This window comes from Nerophis lumbriciformis, linkage group LG18 (assembly GCF_033978685.3).
Source record: "Nerophis lumbriciformis linkage group LG18, RoL_Nlum_v2.1, whole genome shotgun sequence".
Lineage (NCBI taxonomy): Eukaryota > Metazoa > Chordata > Actinopteri > Syngnathiformes > Syngnathidae > Nerophis > Nerophis lumbriciformis.
Window position 1 is genome coordinate 33,263,211 of NC_084565.2, and position 25,380 is coordinate 33,288,590.

Here is a 25,380-nt window from a genome sequence, read left to right on the forward strand (position 1 = left end):
TAGCAAATAACAACAACTTACTGGGCTCATGTTGCCTGTTTTAATCTTAAAGCCCAATTTATAAAAAAAATTTTTTTAACTGTTTATTTACAGGGTGTTTGATGGTTAAAATTAGGCACTTTGATGCTTTTTTTAGGGATATTGTGTGATGGGTAAAATTTTGAAAAAAACTTCAAAAAATAGAATAAGCCACTGGGAACTGATTTTTAATGGTTTTAACCCTTCTGAAATTGTGATAATGTTCCCCTTTAAGTGGCTTCAAAAAACCACACAAAAAGCCCCCCAAAAAGCAAAATGCACATGTACTATTCAGCTGGCAGCTCACACGCCACATCTGGCTGGCTATCCAGCCATCCTTCCATCCATTAATTTTCTACCGTTTGTCCCTTTTGGGGTCGTGGGGAGTGCTGGCTAGTTTAGTTCAAAACATGGGTTTTACATTTTTGCAGTAGGTTCTTAAAAAACCAGCAGAGTGATCCTGTCACATAGTGGATACTTGACTCGGGTTTTTTTGCAGTTGGTTCTTAGAACCAAAAAAAGGTCTTTGGTAATATAGAGCAGTGATTTTCAACCACTGTGCCGTGGGAAATTATGCAACTTCACCTAATTGGTCCAAAAAATATTTTTTTGCAAATCAATAATCATAATAATGTGCCATTGTCTAGTGCCTGTGCTGTGTAGAGCTTGGCAGGGTAATCTTGTAATACTCCATACCAGTAGGTTTGTCGTGATCCCAATATGCAGAGCACAGCGGGAGACAGCGTGCAGGTAAAAAGGTATGTAAGGCTTAAACCAAAAATAGGAAAAGGCACAGAAGCATAGGGATGGCTATGTAAAACAAAAGTAAAACTGAACTGGCTACAAAGTCAACAAAAACAGAATGCTGGACGACAGCAAAAACTTACAGCGTGTGGAGCAAGGACGGCGTCCACAAAGTACATCCGTACATGACATGACAATCAACAATGTCCCCACAAAGAAGGATAGCGTACGCACAACTTAAATAGTCTTGATTGCCAAAACAAAGCAGGTGCGGGCAATAGCACTCAAAGGAAGGCGTGAAGCACTGATATAGAGCAGTGTTTTTCAACCACTGTGCCGCGGCCGTGAGACACAGTCTGGTGTGCCGTGGGAGATGATCTAATTTCACCTATTTAGGTTAAAAATATTTTTTGCAAACCAGTAATTATAGTCTGCAAATGATGTGTTGTTGTTGAGTGTCGGTGCTGTCTAGAGCTCGGCGGAATAACCACGTAATACTCTTCCATATCAGTAGGTGGTAGCCGGTAGCTAATTGCTTTGTAGATGTCGGAAACAGCGGGAGGCAGTGTGCAGGTAAAAAGGTGTCTAATGCTTAAACCAAAAATTAAAAAAAAGGTGACTAGGGAAAGCAATGCAGAATGAAACTAAAACTGGACTGGCTGCAAAATAAACAAAAACAGAATGCTGGACAACAGCAAAGACTCACACCGTGTGGAGCAGACGGCGTCCACAAAGTACATTTGTACATGACATGACAATCAACACCAAAATAGGAGCGCAAGGCAAGAAGTAAAACACTACACACAGGAAAACACCGGAAAACTCACAATAAGTCACGGCGTGATGTGACAGTACACCTACTTTGAGACAAGAGCTATGGTGATGCATGCTTGGTTATGGTTTGAATTCATATCCAACAATTGCGACAACGACTTTTTACTGTCAACTGAGTTTCGTTTTTTAATTATTTCTGCTGGTGATGTGCCTCCGCATTTTTTCAACGCAAAAAATGTGCCTTGGCTCAAAAAAGGTTGAAAAACACTGATATAGAGGATCTTTGACTCGTGTTTATTGCATTAGTTTCTTCAAAACATCAGATTGCTCCTGTCACTTAGAGGATCTTTGACTAGTGATTTTTGCAGTAGGTCTTTAAAAAGAGCAGAGTACTCCTGCCATACCATTACACAAAATATTTGATGAGTTTTTGTTGTTCGGCTTTCGTGTGCATTTGACTTATACTCTAGCAATAAACATGTAGAAAAAAAAAAAAGATGCTTTTGCGCTTACTGTTCAAGTGCTCGGGCCACGTCCAGAAATCCTGCCGCGGTGGTGTTGTTGCGATCCCATGTCACGCTCCTGCAGGGGCACAAGTCGGGTTTGAACCCTTCCACTGCAAAAACTGAAATCTAAGTAAGATGAAATATCTCAAATAAGGGTGATATTTGCTTATTTTCTGTCTGATAAGATAATTATTCTCACTAAGCAGATTTTATGTTGGTGTTTTACTTGTTTTAAGGATTTCGGTCCTAAATGATCTCAGTAAGATATTACAGCTTGTTGCTGAGATTTGATGACCTATATTGAGTAAAACATGCCTGAAACTAGAATATCAACTGTTGCAAAGCTGTGTCATCAACACTCACAAGTATAAAACTACTTTTTTAAAGTAATAATTTCTTACTTCAAGCATGAAAAAAAAATCATGATTTTTACACAATTGTCTCATAATTAAAACAGATGACAGCCTTGACTTTGCTGTTTTATTTTCAATGAAACAAGAGGAAATAGGCACTCATATAGTAGTACAGTAAACTGACAGTTAATATTTAAACATTTAACATTTCTAACAATTTTGAACAGAAATAGTTCATGCACATTCAGATACATTTCTCAAAATTACAATTGAAACATTTTCGGGCTGTATATATGCGCACTAATTGACTGAAAGAGCATGCACTTGACGCGATGATGTCATGTTATCGATGGAAAAATGCATTTTTAGACAATATGATTTGCCTGAGCGGCTAGGAGACCCCGAGAGTAGCAAGCGGTTGCCTTGTTGAATTTCCATTAAGAACAATAAATTAGTTTTTAGTGTAAGTTTGCTGGTTTCAAGAAATGTAATGCCGAGCGCATATCATTATGTCAAGATAATGGCACTAGCATTTACTTACTTTAAGAAAACATATTGAGCAAAAAGGTCTTTCTTTTCTACCAAGAAAAGTGCACTTGTTACATACTTGCCAACCTTGAGACCTCCGATTTCGGGGGGAGGGGGTGGGCGTGGTCGGGGTGGGACGGGGGCGTGGTTGGGGGCGTGGCTAAAAGGGAGGAGTATATTTACAGCTAGAATTCACCAAGTCAAATATTTCATATATATATATATATATATATATATATATATATATATATATGTCTTAATAAGGTTATCCAAAAAATAGTGCTCGATACCGTAGTAGAGCGCAATATATGTATGTGTGGGGAAAAAAAATCACAAGACTATTTCATCTCTGAAATAGTCTTGTGATTTTTTTTCCCCACACATACATATATATATATATATATATATAAGAAATACTTGACGTTCAGTGAATTCTAGCTATATATATATATATTTTTTTATTTTTTTTATTTTTTTATTTTTATTTTATTATATATATTTATATATATATATATATATATATATATATATATATATATATATATATATATATATATATATATATAAAATAAATACTTGAATTTCAGTGTTCATTTATTTACACATATACACACACATAACACTCATCTACTCATTGTTGAGTTAAGGGTTGAATTGTCCATCCTTGTTCTATTCTCTGTCACTATTTTTCGAACCATGCTGAACACCCTGTCTGATGATGCATTGATGTGTGGCACGCACAAAAGTGCTTTCATCAAATGCACTAGATGGCAGTATTGTCCTGTTTAAGAGTGTCACAACATTGCTGTTTACGGCAGACAAACTGCTTTACGGTATACAAAAAAGTGACTGCTGTTGTTGTGTGTTGTTGCCACGCTGGGAGGACGTTAATGAAACTGCCTAACAATAAACCCACATAAGAAACCAAGAACTCGCCCTCCATCATTCTACAGTTATAACGTGATTGGGCAGGTACGCTTTTTTATATTGTGGAGGACCTGAGTCCGCCTGAATTTCGGGAGGTTTTCGGGAGAGGCGCTGAATTTTGGGAGTCTCCCGGAAAATCCGGGAGGGTTGGCAAGTATGACTTGTTATTAGTGAGAATATACTTATTTGAAGGTATTTTTTGGGTTCATTGAGGTTAGCTAATTTTACTTGTTTTAGAAAGTTCTTGTTCTATTGGCAGATAATTTAGCTTAATTCAAATAAAATACACCTCATTTTTGTATTTTTTTTCTTGTTTTTGAACACTGACTTTTTGCAGTGCATTCTCCAAATCAGACACTTCTGTTAACTACCTCCCTTCCCCTCGTGACGCAAACCCATCTTTACCGTAACGTGTTGTTGATCTGCAGGGCCTTGCTCAGCATCTTGGCGCCGATGTCGTCCATGTTGTTGCCGCTCAGGTCTACCTTTCTCAGGCAGGTGTTGCTGCCCAGGGCGTTGACCAGGACCGTGCCACGAGAGCGGAGGCGCGAGTCGACGAGCGACAGAGTCTGCAGGGCCTGCAGACGAACACAGGGCGTGCATTTGAGACACGTGTCGACGCGACATGACATACTCTGTGTCTGAATTATTGACGATATGTGTGCGCGGTGATATAGAGAAGGGGCGTCGCAGGGCACACACAGAAATAATTCATGTATAATACACTTTTCATACTTCAGAAAGTAGAGATGTCCGATAGTGGCTTTTTTGCCGATATTGTCCAACTCTTAATTACCGATTCCGATATCAACCGATACCCATATATACAGTCGTGGAATTAACACATTATTATGCCTAATTTTGTTGTGATGCCCCGCTGGATGCATTAAACAATGTAACAAGGTTTTCCAAAATAAATCAACTCAAGTTATGGAAAAAAAATGCCAACATGGCACTGCCATATTTATGCTTTTTTTTTTTTTAACATGCCTCAAAACAGCAGCTTGGAATTTGGGACATGCTCTCCCTGAGAGAGCATGAGGAGGTAGCGGGGGGTGTATATTGTAGCGTCCTGGAAGAGTTAGTGCTGCAAGGGTTTCTGGGTATTTGTTCTGTTGTGTTACGGTGCGGATGTTCTCCCGAAATGTGTTTGTCATTCTTGTTTGGTGTGGATTGACAGTGTGGCGCATCTTTGTAACAGTGTTAGTTGTTTATACGGCCACCCTCAGTGTGACCTGTATGGCTGTTGACCAAGTGTGCATTGCATTCACTTGTGTATGTGTGAAAAGCCGTAGATATTATGTGATTGGGCCGGCATGCAAATGCAGTGCCTTTAAGGCTCGCCCCCAATATTGTCTGGGTGGAAATCGAGAGAAATTCGGGAGAATGGTTCCCCAGGAGATTTTCGGGAGGGGCACTGAAATTCGGGAGTCTCCCGGGAAAATCGGGAGGGTTGGCAACTGCTCTGTATTTCTCCCTACGTCCGTGTACCACTCCGTACAGCGGCGTTTTAAAAAGTCATAAATTTAACTTTTTGAAACAGATACCGATAATTGCCAATATTACATTTTAAAGCATTTATCGGCCGATCCGACATCTCTATCAGAAAGCATTTTTACTGTACAATACCATGAAAATTTATGTAATTTAGAGTAATCGGTGTACAGCGTGTACCGCAGTATCGTCACTTTATTGTGTAAATATTTGCAGGCTGGCAATGCGGAGGAGCTGTGTTTCACTTTCAGTGGACAGTAAATATATTAAGCGTGTGGTATCAGATATCAGTCTGATATCAGCAAAAAAAAAAACACGTATCGTATTAAACTCCGATATAAGCGCTCTGATACTGCAGTGTGTTTACTACATCTAAATGTCCTCCATCAAGCACACATGGTTGTCTTTTCTCGTATTTTAGTGGAGTCATGTACAAAAGGTAAACATGGTAGGTTATAAAGGCTTCTAAGAGATAGCAGCTACACAACAGCTAAGCGCACAATAGCACACAAGCGAGAGATACATATTAAGGGTCCTTAATTGAACAATATTTGTTAATATAAACAAATATCAAATATTTATATTTGCATATTACTTACAGATACAAAGTCTCCGAGGAAGATATAAGCGTGTTAGAAATGACTCAGTAACAAATGTGTCCGTATCATTCACCTTACTGTGTTGTAAACTTCATGAATTATTGTCGCCAAAAAATTACTTTTTTAAATAACTTAAAGACAGCAAAATCCATTTCAGATGGATAATAACAAATAGCTTAGTGGTTTTTGTTCCTACCATTGGTTTTAAATTGTTTGATCTTAAAACTTTATTCTTTCATGTAACATCTGAAAATGAGCTGATTGTGTTGTGTGTTCTATTACATTTCAGTCTCATTTGCAATGCATTAGATGGCAGTACTGTATTGGCTACCTGCGGTATGTTGTCTAACGAGGAAGTAGCTGAATGTGTTATGTTGCGCCCTACAAAATGTTTGTACTGTAAGTAGTGTGTCTATTACACACCGGCTGTTCGATCGTAACATTCATCTTGGGTGTAGTTTTCATTACCAAATTTGGAGGTGTTGAAATCGCCATGAAAAATCATTAATGCTAAACGTAGCCTGTCTATGGCAAATCCAATGTAAATTAGCATCAAGCTAGCGCATTTTGGAAGACTGGAGCCTTAATTTTACGATCACACGTTTTCTAACAGGCATAATTGCTTTGTTGTTGATAAAAATTGCAATTGTGCCAGTGTCTAGTCTGCAACAAAATGTGACGTCACTTGTAACAAAGGTATCTACAAAACACAACGTTGGCACGTTGTGTAAATCGTGAATAAAAACAGAATACAATGATTTTCAAAACCTATATTCAATTGAACAGACTGCAAAGACAAGATACTTAACGTTCAAATTGGAAAACGTTGTTATATTTTGCAAATATTAGCTCATTTGGAATTTGATGCCTGCAACATGTTTTAAAAAAGCTGGCACAAGTGGCAAAAAAGACTGAGAAAGTTGAGGAATGCTCATCAAACACTTATTTGGAACATCCCACAGGTGAACAGCCTGATTAGGAACAGATGGGTGCCATGATTGGGTATAAAAGCAGCTTCCATGAAATGCTCAGTCATTCACAAACAAAGATGGGGCGAGGGTCACCACTTTGTCAACAAATGCGTGAGCAAATTGTCCAAACAGTTTAAGAACAACATTTCTCAACAAGCTATTTTAGGGATTTCACCATCTACCATCAAAAGGTTCAGAGAATCTGGAGAAATCACTGCACGTAAGCAATGATATTACGGACCTTCGATCCTTCAAGCGGTACTACATCAAAAACCGACAGTGTGTAAAGGATATCACCACAAGGGTTCAGGAACACTTCAGAAAACCAATGTCAGCAACTACAGTTTGTCGCTACATCTGTAAGTGCAAGTTAAAACTCTACTATGCAAAGCGAAAGCCATTTATCAACAACACCCAGAAATGCCGCCGGCTTTGCTGGGCCCAACCTCATCTAAGATGGACTGATGCAAAGTGGAAAAATGTTCTGTGGTCTGACGAGTCCACATTTCAAATTGTTTTTGGAAACTGTGGACGTCGTGTCCTCCGGAACAAAGAGGAAAAGAACCATCCGGATTGTTATAGGCGCAAAGTTGAAAAGCCAGCATCTGTGATGGTATGGGGGTGTATTAGTGCCCAAGGCATGGGTAACTTACACATCTGTGCAGGCACCATTAATGCTGAAAGGTACATACAGGTTTTGGAGCAACATATGTTGCCATCCAAGCAACGTAATCATGGACGCCCTTGCTTATTTCAGCAAGGCAATGCCAAGCAACGTGTTACAACAGCGTGGCTTCATAGTAAAAGAGTGCGGGTACTAGACTGGCCTGCCTGTCTCCCATTGAAAATGTGTGGCGCAATAAGAAGACTGTTGAACAACTTAAGCTGTACATCAAGCAAGAATGGGAAATAATTCCACCTGAAAAGCTTCAATAATGTGTCTCCTCAGTTCCCAAACGTTTACTGAGCGTTGTTAAAAGGAAAGACCATGTAACACAGTGGTAAATTTACCCCTGTGCTAACTTTTTTTTGCAATGTGTTGCTGCCATTAAATTCTAAGTTAATGATTATTTGCAAAAAAAAAAAAAATGTTTCTCAGTTTGAACATTAAATATCTTGTCTTTGCAGTCTATTCAATTGAATATAAGTTGACAAGGATTTGCAAATCATTGTATTCTGTTTTTATTTACGAATCACACAACGTGCCAACTTCACTGGTTTTGGGTTTTGTAAATATGGCACTTTTTGATTTTTCTGTGAAGTAGTACCGATGGAATTTGGTCAGTGCCTATAAAAGTACCAAATTCGATACCCCTCCCTAGCCTTAACCCTGCACAAACATTTACAGAACCCTCATGTTGTTCTGTCCTCACTCACGCATTCCTCCTCTTGTATGAGCTGGACCAGTTTCTGCAGGACTTCATCCAGAACCCTGCGGATGTAAAACGTGAGACTGAATGAGCTGACACTAATTATTGCCATTTCCTGCAGCTGCACCGAGAGCAGCGGCGGAGGAAAAAAAATAAGTGAAGTCGAGTCAACAGAGCTGTTAATTCAAGCTGGCATATGCTGCGCTCGCATGTGTTGTTTTTTTTTTTTTTGCATGCGTACGCACAACTGAGAGGCAAATAAGGCGCATTATAGAGAGCCGAGCACAGCACCTGTTTTTGATGTTGAAGTTCTTGCCGAGGTGAAGGTGTTTTAGGGAGGGTTGTCTGGAGAGAGCCGGCAGCACCGTGAGCAAGTCTGCATCCAAACCTGTCAACACAAACACATCTCAACACTCGCTCCAGGACCCCAAAAAAAATAAAATAAATAAAAAACAGAAGTCAGGAGAGGACTGAGGTGTCTCCCAGTGTCACGCACGTACCGTTGTCGGAGATATCGAGAGTGCCGATGGACGAGACTCTGGGGAAGAGCTCCTGCAGAACAGCTGCTCCTGCCGATCGTAGCTTGGGTGGAGAAGACACAGCATGAGTCACATTGTGGAGTTATTTCTGTATTTATAATTATGGTCGACTGGATGGATGGCTGCTATGTAGTACCATTTTGTTAAAGACAATTATATTATATTATTATTGTAATTAATGACAAGGCTGGGCTTTGCAATAATAAAAAAAAAAAAATCTTATTCACGCTGTCAAAATGAAGGTGTTGATGCGAAGATTGTCAAATAATTAAAATATTTAATCACAATTAATCACATTATGTCCATTGTTAATATACATGCATACTGTACATATATTACACACATATGTATATATATATATATATATATATATATATATATATATATATATATACATACTGTACATGTGTGTATATATGTACATATTTTCTTTGATTGCAATAAGAAACATATGTTTAATGTACTGTAAGAACGTTTTTTTTGTGTGGTCCCATATATATATATATATATATATATATTAGGGATGTCCGATAATGGCTTTTTGCCGATATCCGATATTCCGATATTGTCCAACTCTTTAATTACCGATACCGATATCAACCGATATATACAGTCGTGGAATTAACACATTATTATGCCTAATTTGGACAACCAGGTATGGCACACTTGCCAACATTGAGACCTCCGATTTCGGGAGGTGGGGGCGTGGTCGGGGGTGGGGCAGGGCGTGGTTGGGGGCGTGGTTAAGAGGGGAGGATTATATTGACAGCTAGAATTCACCAAGTCAAGTATTTCATATATATATATATATATATATATATATATATATATATATATATATATATATACATCCTGAAAATATGCAAACAAAACTGTGTTCAGATAATTGATACTTCAAACTTGCATAAATAAATCTTAAGGAATATAACATAACTTGGCTTCTGAGAGCTTCAAAATGTAATGAATAAAATGCTAAAGTTGTTGATAAACAAGCAATTATTTTAATAATTAAATATGGTCATTTTAAATGAATTATTATGATAATTTAAAATTAATTATTTCAAATATGTTTATTTTAATGTATAATGCTAATGCCTGGATGTAATAAGGAGTCAGAAAAAATACAAATAAAAATACAATTAATTTTGCTGTTTTTAGCAAAATATAGTAAAAATGTATTTAGTTTTTTTTTTTTTTTTAATAAATAAATATATTTATTTTTAGGTAAGATAAACATATTAATACAATTTATCTCTTGTCTGGATGATTTAGTTCTTGTCACCCTGTTGTCCTCCCGTTGTGAAAAAAAGGCTGTCCTCACTCAGGTCCGCATGGAGCTGGAGGGGGCGTGGCCTACATCTCCGGCTGAAAATCGGGAGATTTTCGGGAGAATATTTGTCCTGGGAGGTTTTCGGGAGAGGCGCTGAATTTCGGGAGTCTCCCGGAAAATTCAGGAGGGTTGGCAAGTATGAGGTATGGTGAAGATAAGGTACTTTTAAAATGTTTTTATAAAATAAGATAAATAAATTAAAAACATTTTCTTGAATAAAAAAAGAAAGTAAAACAATATAAAAACATAAATAAATAAATAAATGGGTTGTACTTGTATAGCGCTTTTCTACCTTCAAGGTACTCAAAGCGCTTTTGACACTACTTCCACATTTACCCATTCACACACACATTCACACACTGATGGAGGGAGCTGCCATGCAAGGCGCTAACCAGCACCCATCAGGAGCAAGGGTGAAGTGTTTTGCTCAGGACACAACGGACATGACGAGGTTGGTACTAGGTGGGGATTGAACCAGGGACCCTCGGGTCGCGCCGTCCCAAACAGTTACATTGAAACTAGTAATTAATTTTACTTATTTTCGTTAACTGTTAAAGGTTAGTACTATTAGTGGACCAGTGCTTACGGACTGTATCCCTTGCAGACTGTATTGATATATATTGATATATAATGTAGGAACCAGAATATTAATAACAGAAAGAAACAACCCTTTTGTGTGAATGAGGGAGATTTTTTTGGGTTGGTGCACTAATTGTAAGTGTCATGTCTGTGTAATCATGTTTTGTTTTAGTCATGTTTTGTTTAGTTTAGTTATTGGACTCTTTAGTTTCTGGCTTTTCACCCTCTTGTCTTGTTTCCATGGTTACCCATTAGGTTTCACCTGTTCCACGTTTGGACTCATTGTGCACTCTTGTTTGTCACCATAGCAACCCATTAGTTTTCACCTGCCCTCACGACTCACGCACCTGTCTTTAATCATGTCACTATTATTTAAGCTTCCAGTTGCCAGGCTGTCTGTCTGGCGACATCATACCCCTGTCACACTCTGTTTACCTCTGCGCACTTCATGCCATGTCCAAGTAAGTTTTTTCTATTCATGCCACAGTTAGCGACTTTTGTTCATGTCCTTAGTTTTTTGCCCACGTGCAAGTATTTGTTTCATTAGTCAAGTTTGTACTTCCGCCTTGTGCGCACCTTTAGTTTGTTCTTTTTTGATAATATTTAATAAATCATGTACTTACATTCCCGTCTCGCCCCAGCCAACTTTCCGTTGCCTTCCGGAAAAACAAAACCCAAGGACCAAGTCTTGACAGTAAGTGTATCTTGTGTTTTTTATGTTAATATAATAAAAAAATAAAAAATAAAAATTTTTAAAAAACGATACAGATCATAAAAAAACCGATACCGATAATTTCCGATATTACATTTTAACGTATTTATCGGCCGATAATATCGGCAGGCCAATATTATCGGACATCTCTAATATATATTAGTGTTGTCCCGGTACCAATATTTTGGTACCGGTACCAAAATTATTTCAATACTTTTCGGTACTTTCCTAAATAAAGGGGACCACACAAATTTTTTTACGGTGCATTAAACATGTTTCTTATTGCAATGAAAAAATAATTTAGGTCTTAAATAAAATAGTGAACATACAAGACAACTTGTCTTTTATTAGTAAGTAAGCAAACAAAAGCTCCTAATTTAGTCTGCTGACATATGCAGTGTCATTTATCATTCTATTATTTTGTCAAATTCGAGGGACAAGCGGTAGAAAATGGCAATCTACTTGTTCATTTACTGTTAATATATCGTTTTGACATGTTCCAACTACACTTCTGTTAAAACGTAATAAACACTCATTCTTCATTAGTTTTAGTTTTAAAGAAAACTTTTCTTAATTTGTTATTATCGCTTTACTTTGAGAGCCCTAATTAATTTACCATTATAATTCATCCTATTACCGTATTTTTCGGACTATAAGTCGCAGTTTTTTTCATAGTTTGGCCGGGCTCCAGTGCGATTTTATATATGTTTTTTTCCTTCTTTATTATGCATTTTCGGCAGGTGCGACTTATACTCCGAAAAATACGGTAAAAATATTGACACAATTAAATGAATGACTCAAAATCCCTGGAAAGGTCTCTGGCATTGCATTTTGTCCAAGTAGTGTTACTTTCACTTTTGTACAAATGTGCGATCGATCCGGTAGTGACAAGCTGCAGAACCAAACATGTTGGTCCTCTCCAAGCGAAATATGATTTTAAAAAAAAACAAAAAAACAAGACGGCTCAGTCGACGGACATAAAGTGTAATGCGCACTCTGGGAGGAGGAGCGTCATTTTCACAGCGGCACTTCCGTCTTAAAATAGCACATTAATAGCAGAAAAAGGAGCAACAGGTCCACATACCTCACAGCTGCTGATGTCCAAGTGGAGATCGTTGATGTGAGGGTTGGACGTTAAGCCCATTAGGAGGGCCCTGTGGAGCCAACAGGAAGAAACTGGAGTACTGTTGATCTCTAAACATTAATCCTGATCTACTGAAAATGTGCATGCATTAAAACACGTGCAAACTTGACAGCACAAAGCTGATCTACTAAACGTGTGCGCAGAGGATGGCGTCTTTTCAGTGAGCACAATAAGGAGTGCAATCCATTTAGCGCGTCCGTCTTCATGACAATGCGGAATACGCGCTGATCATCAGAAAACCCACAAAGCCGGGAGACGAAGATGCGAATATGACTACCGTATTTTTCGGACTATAAGTCGCAGTTTTTTTCTCATAGTTTTCATAGTGCGATTTATGTTTTTTTCCTTCTTTATTATGCATTTTCGGCAGGTGCGACTTATACTCCGAAAAATACGGTATTTAGCGCACCCAGTGTGTCATGTCTGTGATCATGTTTTGTTTAAGTTATGTCCTGTTTGGTTTTTGGACTCTTTTTAGTTCCTGTTTTCACTCCATTGTTTTTGTCACCATAGCAACTAGGGATGTCCGATAATGGCTTTTTGCCGATATTCCGATATTGTCGAACTCTTTAATTACCGATACCGATATCAACCGATATATACAGTCGTGGAATTAACACATTATTATGCCTAATTTGGACAACCAGGTATGGTGAAGATAAGCATACTTGCCAGCCTTGAGACCTCCGATTTCGGGGGGGGGGCGTGGTTGGGGGCGTGGTTAAGAGGGGAGGAGTATATTGACAGCTAGAATTCACCAAATCAAGTATTTCATATAGCGTATTTTTCAGACTATTAGTCGCAGTTTTTTCATAGTTTGGCCGGGGGTGCGACTTATACTCAGGAGCGACTTATGTGTGAAATTATTAACACATTACCGTAAAATATCAAATAATATTATTTAGCTCATTCACGTAAGAGACTATACATATAAGATTAGGAGTGACAGATTGTTTGGTAAACGTATAGCATGTTCTATATGTTATAGTTATTTGAATGACTCTTACCATAATATGTTACGTTAACATACCAGGCACGTTCTCAGTTGGTTATTTATGCCTCAAATAACGTACACTTATTCAGCCTGTTGTTCACTATTCTTTATTTATTTTAAATTGCCTTTCAAATGTCTATTCTTGGTGTTGGGTTTTATCAAATAAATTTCCCCCAAAAATGCGACCTATACTCCAGTGCGACTTATATATGTTTTTTTTCTTTCTTCTTTATTATGCATTTTCTGCAGGTGCGACTTATACTCCAAAAAATACGGTATATATATATATATATATATATATATATGTATGTATGTATGTATGTATATATATATATATATATATATATATATATATATATATATATATATAAAATCTACATCCTGTAAATATGCAAACAAAACTGTGTTTAGATAATTGATACTTCAAACTTGCATAAACATAACATGAATATAACATAACTTGGCTTCTGAGAGCTTCAAAATGTAATTAATAAAATGCTAAAGTTGTTGATAAACAAGCAATTATTTTAATAATTAAATATGGTCATTTTAAATGAATTATTGTGATAATTTAAAATTAATTATTTCAAATATGTGTATTTTAATGTACCGGTATAATTCTATGGCTGGATGTAATAAGGAGTCAGAAAAAATACAAATAAAAATACAATTAATTTTGATGTTTTTAGCAAAATATAGTAAAAATATATTTATTTATTTTTTTAATTTAATTAATAAATATATTTATTTTTAGGTAAGATAAACATAATAATACAAATTCTCTCTAGTCTGGATGATTTAGTTCTTGTCACCCTGTTGTCCTCCCGTCGTGAAAAAAAGGCTGTCCTCACTCAGGACCGCATGGAGCTGGAGGGGGCGTGGCCTACAGCTCCGGCTGAAAATCGGGAGATTTTCAGGAGAATATTTGTCCCGGGAGGTTTTCGGGTGAGGCGCTGAATTTCGGGAGTCTCCCGGAAAATTCGGGAGGGTTGGCAAGTATGAAGATAAGGTACTTTAAAAAAAATAAAATAAAATAAAATAAAATAAGATAAATAAATTAAAAACATTTTCATGAATAAAAAAGAAAGTAAAACAATACAAAAACAGTTACATTGAAACTAGTAATTAATGTAAATGAGTAAAATTAACTGTTAAAGGTTAGTACTATTAGTGGACCAGCAGCACGCACAATCATGTGTGCTTACGGACTGTATCCCTTGCAGACTGTATTGATATATATTGATATATAATGTAGGAACCAGAATATTAATAACAGAAAGAAACAACCCTTTTGTGTGAATGAGTAGGAGGGAGGTTTTTTGGGTTGGTGCACTAATTGCAAGTGTATCTTGTGTTTTTTATATTGATTTAATTAAAAAAAAAGCAAAAAAACAACAACAAACAAACAAAAAAAATGATACCGATAATTAAAAAAAAAAACGATACTGATAATTTCCGATATTACATTTTAACGCATTTATCTGTTGTCAATCATGTCACTGTTATTTAAGCCTGTCTTTTTCTGTTGGTCGTCCTGGCGACATTACTCTGTTTTTGCTCTGCCCATGCCATAGTCCTTGATGACATTATTCATGCTCTGCTCTCTTCATGCCATGTCACAGTAAGTGTCTTGTTTCATGTCCATAGTTTTTGCCCAAGTTCTAGTTTTTGTTTTCATTAGCCACGTTTGTACCTCTGCCTTGTGCGCGCTTTTGTTTACACCTTTTTATTAGTGTTAAAATAAAGATGTCCTTAACTTCACGCCATGTCCGCTCCAATGTCCTTGCAACTCGGGAAAACGAACCCCGCCAAAGTCCACGTTCTGACACAGTGTGATTTATCAGGACTGAAATTGCTCTATGGCCGCTGTTTTGAGTCTATTTAATACGTCTGCAAAGGACGTGCAAACTGGTGCAGAAATTGTTGTGAGAAAGCAGCTCTGTCCCACGTATGCATGTCAACATATTAGATCGGAAGGTCGTGAGTTCAAACCCCGGCCGAGTCATACCAAAGACTATAAAAATGGGACCCATTACCTCCCTGCTTGACACTCAGCATCAAGGGTTGGAATTGGGGGTTAAATCATCAAAAATTATTCCCGGGCGCGGCCACCGCTGCTGCTCACTGCTCCCCTCACCTCCCAGGGGGTGATCAAGGGTGATGGGTCAAATGCAGAGGATAATTTCACCGCACCTAGTGTGTGTGTGTGTGTGTGTGACAATCATTGGTACTTTACTTATATATGGACTGTATTAGACATATTGTCTATTCAGCAATATCCTTTTCTAATTTCATACCTGCTGGATGACTTAGCGCAGTGTTTTTCAACCTTTTTTGAGCCAAGGCACATTTTTTGCGTTGAAAAAATCCGGAGGCACACCACCAGCAGAAATCATTAAAAAACGAAACTCAGTTGACAGTAAAAAGTTGTCGTCGCAGTTGTTGGATATGACTTTAAACCATAACCAACCATGCATCGCTATAGCTCTTGTCTCAAAGTAGGTGTACTCTCACGACCTGTCACATCACACCGTGACTTATTTTGAGTTGTTTGCTGTTTTCCTGTGTGTAGTGTTTTAGTTCTTGTCTTGCGCTCCTATTTTGGTGGCGTTTTCTCTTTTTTTGGTATTTTCCTGTAGCAGTTTCATGTCTTCCTTTGAGCGATATTCCCCGCATCAACTTTGTTTTAGCAATCGATAATATTTCAGTTGTTTTTATCCTTCTTTGTGGGGACATTGTTGATTGTCATGTCATGTTCGGATGCACTTTGTGGACGCCGTCTTTGCTCCACAGTAAGTCTTTGCTGTCGTCCAGCATTCTGTTTTTGTTTACTTTGTAGCCAGTTCAGTTTAAGTTTTGTTCTGCATAGCCTTCCCTAAGCTTCAATGCCTTTTCTTAGGGGCACTCACCTTTTGTTTATTTTTGGTTTACGTATTAGACACCTTTTTACCTTCACCCTGCCTCCCACTGTTTCCGACATCTACAAAGCAATTACTGTAGCTACCGGCTGCCACCTACTGAATTGGAAGCGTATTACACGGTTACTCTGCCGAGCTCTAGACAACACCGACACTCAACAACAACACATAATTTGCAGACTATAATTAATGGTTTGCAAAAAATATTTTTAACCCAAGTAGGTGAAATTAGATAATCTCCCATGGCACACCAGACTGTATCTCACGGCACACTAGTGTGCCGCGGCACAGTGGTTGAAAAACACCGACTTAGCGGGCTGATTAAAACAAATTCAATTGAGGCGTTTTGGAGTCTGTTGGCGTTTTTTTAAATAACGTGTTTTTAAATATAAAAAAAATTTTTTTTTTGCAATATGCATTTTCTTGCATCCGGAACATACCAGCGCGAGCTTTAAAGCGTAATAAAAAAAAGTGGATCCCGTTGTAGATGCACTGCGGGACTGCTTCTAAAATGCCCATAAAAAGTGGTACACGGTTGCGTGTTTGAAAACATAAAAACGCCACAAGTAGGCGCATGATAACATGAATGCGCGGTAAATGAGTGTCTCCATGGCGACTGCAGGTAGTACATGCAAAAACCTCATTTAGAAAAGACGGTCTGCACCAGTTATCGATTGTGCACGCAGTCGTAGTATATTACGCGCAACACGGCCACTTATAGTACACGCTATTTTATAGTTTGCACGCTGTTTAGCGTGTGGTATTTGGATCTTAGTAGACCAGGCTCTAAGTCTGCCTTTATTGTGAGGATGTTGCTGTGTGCCACTGCCCATTATGCCCTGGCATTACCTCAAAGCACTAAGTGCACGTTGCCCTGACTTGTGATGCTCTTGAAATCCTTTCTCACCTCACAGGAAAAGCGCCAACGGCGGCGAGTACCTGAGGACGTCCGCGGGCAGCTTCATGGCGGCCAGGGTGACGTGGGTGAGGCTGAAGGCGGAGCTGAAGAACTGACGGAACAGCGGCAGCGTGTCCTTCCCTTTTCTGTCGGATGGAACAGCGACAAGGAACGGTGAGAAGAGGGGAAGATGGAGGGTGACGAGAGTGGGCCGTACGGGTGTTGTTGACATGCCGAGTGCGGAGAACAGCCAATAAGTTACGTCAGAATATTCATGTTCACTCATAGCTCGCAGCCATAGGGGACAAAAGTATGATCTCATAGTAAAGCACACCTTATCCCAATAAACATCTGTTCGGTATTTTAACATAAAAGTGTTTGGTTGTGAGGCATTAAAAGCCACAAAATGCAACGGGTCCATCAGACCCACAAACGCTGGCTGAGTAACAACAATATGAACGTTGTACGGAAAATTTCTCTGCCAGTTTCTGCATCCCACAGGGATTCTACTTTTGTGTTTCTGCACCTGCGGTTCCCACACAAGGTTGCAAAATTGTTTGTCAACACTGTCTGCTCTCATTTTCTCGCACATTTGACCCTCTGATGTTCTGTGTATCTACACTCTTTCCTCCTCCTGTCTAGGCCTGCTGTGTGTTTGTGTGTGTGTGTGTGTGTGTGTGTGTGTGTGTGTGTGTGTGTGTGTGTGTGTGTGTGTGTGTGTGTGTGTGTGTGTGTGTGTGTGTGGTACACAGAACATCAATTTCCACACTTCGATTATACCCGGGTCCACTGGACCCGGACATCTTATACGTAATAGAAATGTGTAGGGGGGGTGTATGTTGTGTGGTCATTAAATAAGTATTCTGACATATGTTCTAAACAGAAAATGAGCCAAAGTCAGCGAGTCTCAGTTTGAAAAATTAACAAATTGTATCATTTTTCTTTTTAATAAAAAAATGAAAACGGGTCCCACAGACCCGAACACCACACAAGTTAGCATTGATTAGCTTGCAGTCATGCACTGACCAAATATGCCTGGTTAGCACTCCACACAAGTCAATAACATCAACAAAGCGCACCTTTGTGCATTCACGCACAGCATAAAAAGTTTGGTGGACAAAATGAGACAAAGGAGTGGAAGATTTTACATGTAAACAAACTGTCGCGTCACAGTCCACACTATGGTGAGTTCGAGAACCGCCGGAATTAGTAGGACAAAACGACGTTCACCAAATACTGTGAAGTCATACACACAAACATATTAAACAGTGGGCTTTCTAACAATTGGAAAGGTTTGTGTCGTGTTTGTCCTCAAACAAAAAACATAGTAAAACAAAAAAAAAGGTAACACTTTAGTATGGGGAACATATTCTAAGTAACAAAGACTTAATTTAGAGTTATTTGGACACTAGGAGAACATATAAGGGTTAGGGTTACTAATAAGCAATAATTCTGAGGTTATTGAGGGAAGACTCTTAGTTAATGGCTTACTAGTTGTATAATAAGGCCATGCAGAATAAGGCATTAATAAGTACTTAATAATGACTAATTAAAGGCCTACTGAGATGCGATTTTCTTATTTAAACGGGGATAGCAGGTCCATTCTATGTGTCATACTTGATCATTTCGCGATATTGCCATATTTTTGCTGAAAGGATTTAGTAGAGAACATCGACGATAAAGTTCACAACTTTTGGTCGCTGATAAAAAAGCCTTGCCTGCACCGGAAGTAGCAGACGAGTAGCGTGACGTCACAGGTTGTGGAGCTCCTCACATCCGCACATTGTTTACAATCATGGCCACCAGCAGCGAGAGCGATTCGGACCGAGAAAGCGATGATTTCCCCATTAATTTGAGCGAGGATGAAAGATTCGTGGATGAAGAAAGTGAGAGTGAAGGACTAGAGGGCAGTGGGAGCGATTCAGATAGGGAAGATGCTGTGAGAGGCGGGTGGGACCTGATATTCAGCTGGGAATGACTAAAACAGTAAATAAACACAAGACATATATATACTCTATTAGCCACAACACAACCAGGCTTATATTTAATATGCCACAAATTAATCCCGCATAACAAACACCTCCCCCCTCCCGTCCATATAACCCGCCAATACAACTCAAACACCTGCACAACACACTCAATCCCACAGCCCAAAGTACCGTTCACCTCCCCAAAGTTCATACAGCACATATATTTCCCCAAAGTTACGTGCGTGACATGCACATAGCGGTACGCACGTACGGGCAAGCGATCAAATGTTTGGAAGCCGCAGCTGCATGCGTACTCACGGTACCGTGTCTGCGTATCCAACTCAAAGTCCTCCTGGTAAGAGTCTCTGTTGTCCCAGTTCTCCACAGGCCAATGGTAAAGCTTGACTGTCATCTTCATCTTCCAGGAATGTAAACAATGACACACCGGCTGTGTTTGTGTTGCTGCAGTCGGCCGCAATACACCGCTTCCCACCTACAGCTTTCTTCTTTGCTGTCTCCATTGTTCATTGAACAAATTGCAAAAGATTCACCAACACAGATGTCCAGAATACTGTGGACTTTTGCGATGAAAACAGACGACTTAATAGCTGGCCACCATGCTGTCCCAAAATGTCCTCTACAATGCGTGACGTCACACGCTGACGTCATCATACCGAGACGTTTTCAGCAGGATATGTCGCGCGAAATTTAAAATTGCACTTTAGTATGCTAACCCGGCCGTATTGGCATGTGTTGCAATGTTAAGATTTCATCATTGATATATAAACTATCAGACTGCGTGGTCGGTAGTAGTGGGTTTCAGTAGGCCTTTAAGAGCCAATATGTTACTAATTTGCATGTTAATAAGCAACTAATTAATGGTGAATATGTTCCCCATACTAAAGTGTTACCAAAATGCTCCAGGGAGCCACTAGGGCGGCACTAAAGATCCGCGGGTTGCCTACCCTAAAGACGTCTGCTTGTCTTCTTTACCTCAAAATTTACAGCCAGAACATGTGTCAAAACATGCACCTGCACCGTCTTGTTCTTTTTCTGACAAATGTTACTGAAGTTTTGAGCCCCCAAGTTGGACTTCACCGCCAAACTCTATTTTTGCAAACCGCCTCTTTTCGACTAACCTGTGGGAGAAGGAATTTTTGGAAAGATTTAGGAAGGCGAGATCAGCGCAGCACCCCCTCAGAAGAGCCCCGAATAGCTGCATGAGAGAGGGGAGGTGGAAACGGTTAATACGACACGACGGATGCATTCCTTTTTTGAAAGCACCGCCGTGAACGCCTTACCGAGTCCACAGAGCAATCTGTGCCCGACAGGTCCAAATGCACCAAGCAGTTGGGCTGCGACAGGAAGAGATACAAGGTCTGCAAACACACACACACGCACACACACACACACACACACACACACACACACACACACACACACACACACACACACACGTGCAGACGTCATGTGAAGAATCTGAATAAAACTGATTTGCAGGTTGCGCTGCATGCGCTTCCTCACCGAGGCGTCGTCACCTGACAGGATGCCCGGGTTCTTGCTCAGGTCCAGGTGCAGGAGGGAGTTGGAGTACTGGTCACTGGAGTTCAGAGCCAGAGAGAGCGACATCAACCCTGAAGGACAAGGTAGATTATTGCAATGTTTTACTCAACTCCCATCTAAGTTTATGGGTCTTTATTAAATATGGGAAATGCGTCCCATGAAAAACATTTGATCTCAGGGGTGTCAAAGTCAAGGGCCGCGAATGAATTATCTATGGCCCACGGGATGATATTTGATTAGTATTACAACCGGTCCGCAGGCCGCACCCGCCTGCTGCTGTTTTGCTCGCACTAATACTCCATCAGTCTTGGTGCTAGGAATTTTCTAAATGGGGTCCCACAGCAAATTCTTGGGGTCCCACTGTTTTGAAAACAAATGATTAATGTATGCATTATCCTGTTGTGGAGGGAGGCGTGGCCAGCGCTGCCTGCGGGGGAGTGGAGGTCACCGCCCCTGTCCAAGGTGCTGAGGACAGCGCACCGACAGACAGGGGCGTCAATGTTACCTGTAAGGTGCGTGCCTGTGCAATTGCGCACTGCTCACGCGTCCTCTGCGCACGGCAAATCTATGCCACGCACAAAATCAAATAAAGAAATAAGCGCATAACAATTTTCGACATGTGGACACGACAGAAAGCAGTTTTGGTCATCATTGTTCAGACGCTGTCGAGACGCTTTGAGGACATGAATTCCATTGATCACTTTACTGAGCAAAACTCTTTATTGTCGGCCATAAACACATCACCAAAACATTAGTAAAAAAAATGATATCTAGCAAAAGTGGTCATTTTCTGCAGTACAAACCAGACCAAAAGCAACTTTGTTATATCAACAGCAGCCGCTAGCTCTTTCTCACTTGCGCCAACACATGCACATATGGCACTTAGCCAGTGATGCGTTTACAGCCACACAAAATATGTATATCTGAAAAGATTATTGATGAGCTTATTGAGGAACATTAAAACTTTGTTCAAATCTACACGCCTGACTCCTGTGACGTGTGTGGCAGGGGAACCGCTAGGAAGCTATATTGTGTTTTGGAAAAAGGTTGTCATAAATGTTACTTAATTCATTAAAAAAAAAATACAAAAGAAAACAAATGTTCATGCATATGTAAATGTATTCAGTTATAAACATTCATTCACTTTCTTCTTTCCTTCATGGATCTAAACTTCACTGCTGCCGGTATTTTTTTCCTAAATTTTTATTGTAATATTTTCAGAATGTGTTTAGTCTATTTTTGGCCAAAGAAAACAATCTGAAGTTGTCTTTATTTTTTAGTTTTGAAGCCATGATTTTTAATAGTCCGGCCCGCGTGTGCACAGATTTTCCCCTCCATGCGGCCCCTGAGCTAAAATGAGTTTGACAGTTTAACAATATATAATACAATATTTAAACAATTCCTTTTTTTAATTACATACAGTTTGATCAAAACAAAGTCAATAGCACACAATAAATAAACAAAAGCCGAAACTACCATCGACTGTACTGCACTGAAAGTCCTCCTGTGACCAGAAAATTAGTCCCTTAGTCCCTAAGTGTCAAAGTCAAGGCCCGCAAACCAAATCCGGCCGGCGAATGAATGATCTATGGCCCCTGGGATGATATTTGATTAGTATTAGAACCGGCCCACAGGCCACAGCCGCCTGCTGCTGTTTTGCTCGCACTAATACTCCATCAGTGTTGGTGCTAGGACTTTTCAAAATGGGGTCTTTGGGATCAAGTCCTAAAAATGGGGTCCCACAGTAAACTTTTGGGGTCCCACTTTTTTGTAAGCGTTTTGAAAACAAATGATAAATATATGCATTATCCTGTTATATCTCACATTCTATATTGTGTTTTGAAAAAAAGGTTGTCATAAAGGTTACTTAATTAATTTAAAAAAATAATACAAAAGAAAACACATTTTTATGCATATGTAAATGTATTCAGTTATAAACATTCACTTTCTTCTTTCCTTCATGGATCTAAATTTTACCGCTGCCGGTATTTTTTTTCAATATTTTTATTGTAATATTTTCAGGATGTGCTTGTTCTATTTTTGGCCAAAGAAAACAATCTGAAGTTGTCTTTATTTTTTTGTTTTAATGCCATGATTTTAATAGTCCGGACGGTGTGTGCACATATTTTTCCTCAACGCGGCCCCTGAGCTAAAACGATTTTGACACCCCTGATTTATCTGCACATTTTTGTACGAGAAATTTATTTTATTTATTTATTTTGTACATAAAAAGGGCACACATTTAGAAATATAAAGGCATCCTTGAACAGTGAAGTTATCCTACTTCACTGTTTTGCAAAGATTTTGTCATGTCTGTGATCATGTTTTGTTTAGTTATGTTTTGCTTGGTTTTTGGACACTTTTTAGTTCTTGTCTTCACTCCCTTTGTCACCATAGTAACTATTCGTTTCACCTGGTTCACATCGTCATGTCACGCACCTGTCTCACGTTTTTTACATTTTGAGTCCCGCACCTGTTTTCACTAATCATGTCATCACTATTTAAGCCTGTAGTTGCCAGGCAGTCAGCCTGGCGACATCACTCTTGTGACACTCTGTTTCATGTTCATAGTCCATGCTGCCCTGTTCACGTCATCACAAGTAAGTTTTGTTGATTAACGCCACAGTTAGTGTCATTTGTTTTTTTGTTCATAGTTCTGCCTTTGTGCGAGTTTTTGTTTTTATAGCCAAGTTTTGTACTTCCCCCCTTGTGCGCGCCTTTTGTTTATTCCTTTTTTGAGTGTTAAAATTAAATATGTATTTAACTTCCCGCCATGTCTGGTCCAAATCCTTAAACACCTTTAACTTATTCACTATATGTGTTAAACATGCTTGTATTATCTTTAAACACCTTTAACTTGTTAACAATATTAACTATGTGTTAAACATGCTTGTATTATCTTTAAACACCTTTAACTTATTAACTATATGTGTTAAATATGCTTGTATTATCTTTAAACACCTTTAACTTATTAACTATATGTGTTTAACATGCTTGTATTATCCTTAAACACCTTTAACTTATTAACTGTGTTAAACATGCTTGTATTATGTTTAAACACCTGTTACTTACTAACTATGTGTTAAACATGCTTGTATTATGTTTAAACAGCTTTAACTTATTAACTATATGTGTTAAATATGCTTGTATTATCTTTAAACACCTTTAACTTATTAACTATATGTGTTAAACATGCTTGTATTATCCTTAAACACCTTTAACTTATTAACTATGTGTTAAACATGCTTGTATTATGTTTAAACACCTGTTACTTACTAACTATGTGTTAAACATGCTTGTATTATGTTTAAACAGCTTTAACTTATTAACTATATGTTAAACATGCTTGTATTATCTTTAAACACCTTTAACTTATTAACTATATGTGTTAAACATGCTTGTATTATGTTTAAACAGCTTTAACTTATTAACTATATGTTAAACATGCTTGTATTATCTTTAAACACCTTTAACTTATTAACTATATGTGTTAAACATGCTTGTATTATCTTTAAACACCTTTAACTTGTTAACAATATTAACTATGTGTTAAACATGCTTGTATTATCTTCAAACACCTTTAACTTGTTAACAATATTAACTATGTGTTAAACATGCTTGTATTATCTTTAAACACCTTTCGCTTATTAACTATACGTGTTAATTTTTTTCCTGACCACTTTGTTGCTAGGCAGCTTTCATGGCGCATCGTCATTTGTGCAGTAAAACAATCAAAAGGTCACATATTCAAAGGCTAACCCGTACTCCAAAAGCAGCACTATAAGGATAATTGGCGTTTTTTGGAACTGTTTCAATTAAATTACTGCTCTGTATTACTTATAAAGAACGCAGAGTCGTGAAAAAAAACCTGAACTTTTGTACTCCTGAACCGCTGCTCATAAAAAGGCCAAACTGTGTCAAAATATGCACCAATAGATTCGAACCTCGATTTACGAACCACAGATCGAAGAAAAATATGCCTTTTTGTACCAACCTTGTATTAGTGTACGAACGTTTAATACGGCCATTGTGTTCCTGTTCTGCTACTTTGACTCATTTTCTAGTGTTTTTTTAGCATCTTTACAGCATTTTTCTAGGTATTCTAGCTCAATATGAGCTCAAAGAAAGCAATGGATAAGCGCTATGTGGTTTGAAACATTCAGGAAGTATCCACAGCGTTGTCGACAGCAGGAAGATTAACCAACTAGGTAAAGTAGATTTTTTTTTTTTTTATCGCTAATCATTGTAGTGACCTGGCTGTTCAAATTAAGGAGTTCTGTTAATATTACACTGTGAGTACACCACACGGCTAGTGGCAGTGCGTGTGCGTGTCGGCAGGGCGGCTACAAATGAGGACAGTTCAGCTAGCTGTTTTGACTTTGTTATTGAATAGAACATTATTGTTATTACATTATTAAAATGTTTTTATATTTTTTGATTTTTGGAAAT

General features: G+C 38.6%; 1 protein-coding gene across 2 annotated transcripts in view; it reads right to left on the reverse strand.

The window, feature by feature from the left end:
- The window catches only part of LOC133617849 (capping protein, Arp2/3 and myosin-I linker protein 3-like), a 123,436-nt gene that overhangs the window by 50,161 nt on the left and 47,895 nt on the right, over nucleotides 1-25,380 (reverse strand). For both annotated transcript variants that reach the window (XM_061978162.2, XM_061978161.2), the window contains exons 13-22: nucleotides 20,893-21,002; nucleotides 20,670-20,747; nucleotides 20,508-20,584; nucleotides 17,440-17,544; nucleotides 12,529-12,598; nucleotides 8,785-8,866; nucleotides 8,576-8,672; nucleotides 8,292-8,346; nucleotides 4,256-4,428; nucleotides 2,050-2,118 (exon numbers count right to left, since the gene is read on the reverse strand). In XM_061978162.2, coding sequence (XP_061834146.2) covers nucleotides 2,050-2,118; nucleotides 4,256-4,428; nucleotides 8,292-8,346; nucleotides 8,576-8,672; nucleotides 8,785-8,866; nucleotides 12,529-12,598; nucleotides 17,440-17,544; nucleotides 20,508-20,584; nucleotides 20,670-20,747; nucleotides 20,893-21,002 — 916 coding nt within the window. The remainder of the gene's footprint in view (nucleotides 1-2,049; nucleotides 2,119-4,255; nucleotides 4,429-8,291; nucleotides 8,347-8,575; nucleotides 8,673-8,784; nucleotides 8,867-12,528; nucleotides 12,599-17,439; nucleotides 17,545-20,507; nucleotides 20,585-20,669; nucleotides 20,748-20,892; nucleotides 21,003-25,380) is intronic.